Source organism: Phragmites australis, chromosome 19, assembly GCF_958298935.1.
Source record: "Phragmites australis chromosome 19, lpPhrAust1.1, whole genome shotgun sequence".
Taxonomy (NCBI): Eukaryota; Viridiplantae; Streptophyta; class Magnoliopsida; order Poales; family Poaceae; genus Phragmites; species Phragmites australis.
This window is the reverse complement of record NC_084939.1, coordinates 10,357,477-10,361,609: the sequence shown is the minus strand read 5'-3', so window position 1 is coordinate 10,361,609 and position 4,133 is coordinate 10,357,477. Positions and strand designations below refer to the sequence as shown.

Here is a 4,133-nt window from a genome sequence, read left to right as displayed (position 1 = left end):
TGTCTCCTTATTATTTCTAATTTTTTTTATAATTTTTCTTTATATTTTTTCGAAAGCGACCTAGTGATCGACTTGCCTACTTCAACAAATCAATTCTATATTTCCAATTTTCCATTCATCGATCAAGACACCGAAAAAACATTTTAAGAAGGTCTTTAGAGAAATTACCGAGGAACATGTAAGATTTGCTAAATGTAATATATGCAACAATAAACTATGTGTCAGATCTACAAATAGAACGAGACACTTTAGAAAGCTTGTTAAATATTGCAAGAAAATTATAGGATTTCTAATAAAACCATGTAATTTTTGAAGCATAGAAATATACTCTTTTTTCCTTCTAGTAAAAAGGTTTTTAATGAGACAACCAATCAATAAAGCTCATTTTATTTTCTATTTTGAAATGCTATCAGTCTGGCATGCCCAGCCGTGCCGACGGGCTAACCGTGCATGCTGACCCGCCAGTGTGCAGCTGTGCCGCCGAACCGCCCCTCACCGTGCCTGCACCGTGCTACCTGTGCCTCTAGGCTGATTGGGCCAGCCGTACCGATAAGGCGTAATCATGTTAGGATCAGCCCAACACATTACGATAGATGATAGATCATACCATGTACCGAAAAGATGACATACAAGCCAACATGACAGGCCCATAGCCGTAGCTAAATTGATCGGACCGGACTGTAACTAAACCTGCCCAAACGGCCCGTGACAAATAGATCCTGAAAAGCCCATCTGACCATCTCTGCCCAAATCCCGTGGACCCACCCTGCATTCCCCCATGCCCCTAACCTCACCCACTCCCACCAATCCCCACTCAGATCCAACGACTGCAAATCTCTGCGTCCAAGAACCAACGGCCCCGCGCCCTCCCCTTTCCCGATAAATTCCTCCTCAACCCGTCCCTCCTCACTCCGCCGTCTCCTCTCCTCCCATTCCATTCCACCCCAGATCCAATCCGCGAGCTCCTCCTCCCCCCCTCGCCAATGGCGCTCTCCGTGGAGAAGACCTCGTCGGGGCGGGAGTACAAGGTCAAGGACCTCTCCCAGGCTGACTTCGGCCGCCTCGAGATCGAGCTCGCCGAGGTCGAGATGCCCGGGCTCATGGCGTGCCGCACCGAGTTCGGCCCCTCCAAGCCCTTCGCCGGCGCCCGCATCTCGGGCTCCCTCCACATGACCATCCAGACCGCCGTCCTCATCGAGACACTCACCGCGCTCGGCGCCGAGGTCCGTTGGTGCTCCTGCAACATCTTCTCCACGCAGGACCACGCTGCCGCCGCCATCGCGCGGGACTCCGCGGCGGTCTTCGCCTGGAAGGGGGAGACTCTCGAGGAGTACTGGTGGTGCACCGAGCGCTGCCTTGACTGGGGCGCGGCCGGGGGTCCCGACCTCATCGTCGACGACGGTGGTGACGCCACACTGCTCATCCACGAGGGGGTGAAGGCCGAGGAGGAGTACGAGAGTACCGGCAAGATCCCCGACCCGGCGTCCACCGACAACGCCGAGTTCAAGATCGTGCTCACCATCATCCGGGACGGGCTCAAGGCCGACCCCAAGAAGTACCGCAAGATGAAGGAGAGGCTCGTCGGCGTCTCCGAGGAGACCACCACCGGAGTCAAGAGGCTCTACCAGATGGAGGAGACCGGTACCCTCCTTTTTCCCGCCATCAACGTCAACGATTCCGTCACCAAGAGCAAGGTGATTCAAGCGAACTTCCTTTTTCTCTCATTTCGTTTCAGATCTGATGCTTTTTTTTTGTTTCGTCTAAAAAAGATTTGATGCTCTTGCGAAGAACTAGATCCTAGTTTTTTTTATTGTGTCCATTGTCCATGATTAGCGATGTGAGATCTAATTGTTTGTTTATGCTGCTGTTACATTTGATTATGATTAGATCTTGTCCATGATTGATGGTTGCATCATGTTTGCATTACTAGAGTGGCACACGAGACTGTTTTTGTTAATTGGATTAGGTGGTTAGTATTTGGTCTATTGAATATGGATCTGTGATTAAGATCTCCGTCAGACCAGGATCTGTTAATTGGTATTGATGGTTGGTGGTGAAGGTTGTTTTAGGCTTCTTTGTACTGCCTATTTAGCTGATGTGTGTGGTTTCGGTTATTGAGCAGCTCCTAAATTAAAGGAATGTTGGATTCAGTGTTGTCGTTTTCAGTTAGAAGATCTGGATCTTGATCTGTAGCTTGCGTAGTTCTGAAAGCAATTCTTTTGTTGGTAGTTTACTAATATTAATTGTATGTTTTGTGAATGTGACGATATCATACTGACTAAAATATCTTGCATACTGAACCTTGTTTACTTAGTCTGAAAGAAGACTTCATTTATTTTAGATTAGTACATGCTTAGTTTAAGGTACGGTACTGTACACCTTGTCTTAACTTTCAAATTTCCATGCAGTGATTTCTAAAATTTGTGGTACTACTGCAATGCAACTAGTTTCAAATCTTAACTTTCAAGATTGATCTAGCGAGCATTTACTGGATTCTTGAATATACTCTTGATATGTCCTGATAAAAGCTGAAATATTATTTGTTATGTAGTACTGCAATGCAACTATTAAGTTTGTTACTGCTAATATAAGTTTCTCCCTCTGAACAGTTTGACAACCTGTACGGTTGCCGCCACTCCCTCCCTGATGGTCTGATGAGGGCCACTGATGTTATGATTGCCGGCAAGGTTGCCGTTGTCTGCGGTTATGGTGATGTTGGCAAGGGCTGTGCTGCCGCACTCAAGCAGGCTGGTGCCCGTGTCATTGTGACTGAGATTGACCCCATCTGTGCCCTCCAGGCCCTGATGGAGGGTCTCCAGGTTCTCACCTTGGAGGATGTTGTCTCTGAGGCTGACATCTTCGTGACCACAACTGGCAACAAGGACATCATCATGGTTGACCACATGAGGAAGATGAAGAACAATGCCATTGTTTGCAACATTGGTCACTTTGATAACGAGATCGACATGCTTGGTCTTGAGACCTACCCTGGTGTCAAGCGCATCACCATCAAGCCTCAGACTGACCGCTGGGTCTTCCCTGAGACCAACACTGGCATCATTGTCCTTGCTGAGGGTCGTCTGATGAACCTTGGGTGTGCTACTGGCCACCCCAGCTTTGTCATGTCCTGCTCATTCACTAACCAGGTAAACATGGCAACCAATATCTATCTTACAGCAATGTTAACTTATACACCAAGGAGTGAAATCTTATCATTGAATGTTGTGCTTGATTCAGGTAATTGCTCAACTTGAGCTGTGGAAGGAGAAGAACACTGGCAAGTACGAGAAGAAGGTGTATGTGCTCCCCAAGCACCTCGATGAGAAGGTTGCTGCTCTCCACTTGGGTAAGCTTGGTGCCAGGCTAACCAAGCTCTCCAAGTCCCAGGCCGACTACATCAGCGTCCCGGTCGAGGGTCCTTACAAGCCCGCTCACTACCGGTACTAGGCTGCCCAGCACGACCAGCGGCTGGCTTGAACCAGTTGTGCCGACAAGAAGTTCGCTACACCGGCCTATCATCTATCTTTTTCATTATCATATCCTCTGTTGCTTAGGAGGAGGATTTGTTACGGTTATCGCTTGAGCCTGGTGAGGGGTAGAGAAGAGCAGTTTGCTTTTGCCCAAAAATAATGGCATAATTGGTTGTAGCGGGGAGGTGTGCGTTGCCAGATACAGTTTTGTCTTGTTGACTCTACTTATCTGATATCATTTACAAGCGATTTGCTCGAGTTATTATGTCGTTTTAATGAATAACTTGCTTTCTTAAGAACATGCTTATGTCAGTTATGCTCGAGTTATATGATATTTGTGTCGGTTGAGTTGTTCAGCAAGCTCGTTGAGCCTTGGTTTTCATGTTGCTTCACTTTTTGTCGTCTTTCATTGCATTCTTATTAGTGTTTTTAGCAGTAGCATAGTTTGCTATCTATAAAAGTGTATGTCACTTATAAACTGAACTAAAGATAATTTCATCGATGGACTATCTTTGAGGTTGTCTTACTGTTTTTATTGCTTGCATGTACAAAGAAAATACGAAATGTGGTGATGAACAACACATAAAAATATATATGGTAAAATCAGGGCACAAAATGGTAAAATAGTCTTAATTACCGGTGAAACCAATTTTCTATTCATCT

General features: G+C 46.4%; 1 protein-coding gene across 1 annotated transcript; it reads left to right on the top strand.

Annotated features, from left to right (window-relative positions):
* Positions 1-895: 895 nt before the first annotated feature.
* LOC133899919 (adenosylhomocysteinase) lies at positions 896-3,826 on the top strand. The gene is made up of 3 exons (XM_062340955.1): positions 896-1,694; positions 2,610-3,146; positions 3,238-3,826. The coding sequence occupies exons 1-3, from the start codon at positions 984-986 to the stop codon at positions 3,445-3,447; spliced, it is 1,458 nt and encodes a 485-aa protein (XP_062196939.1). The 5' UTR covers positions 896-983; the 3' UTR covers positions 3,448-3,826.
* The last annotated feature ends 307 nt before the right edge of the window (positions 3,827-4,133 follow it).

Coding starts and splice junctions, on each gene's coding strand:
- LOC133899919 (XM_062340955.1), top strand. CDS start 984: ATGGCGCTCTCCGTGGAGAAGACCTCGTCGGGGCGGGAGTACAAGGTC. Junction 1,695..2,609: donor ATTCCGTCACCAAGAGCAAG/GTGATTCAAGCG, acceptor CCCTCTGAACAG/TTTGACAACCTGTACGGTTG. Junction 3,147..3,237: donor CCTGCTCATTCACTAACCAG/GTAAACATGGCA, acceptor TGCTTGATTCAG/GTAATTGCTCAACTTGAGCT.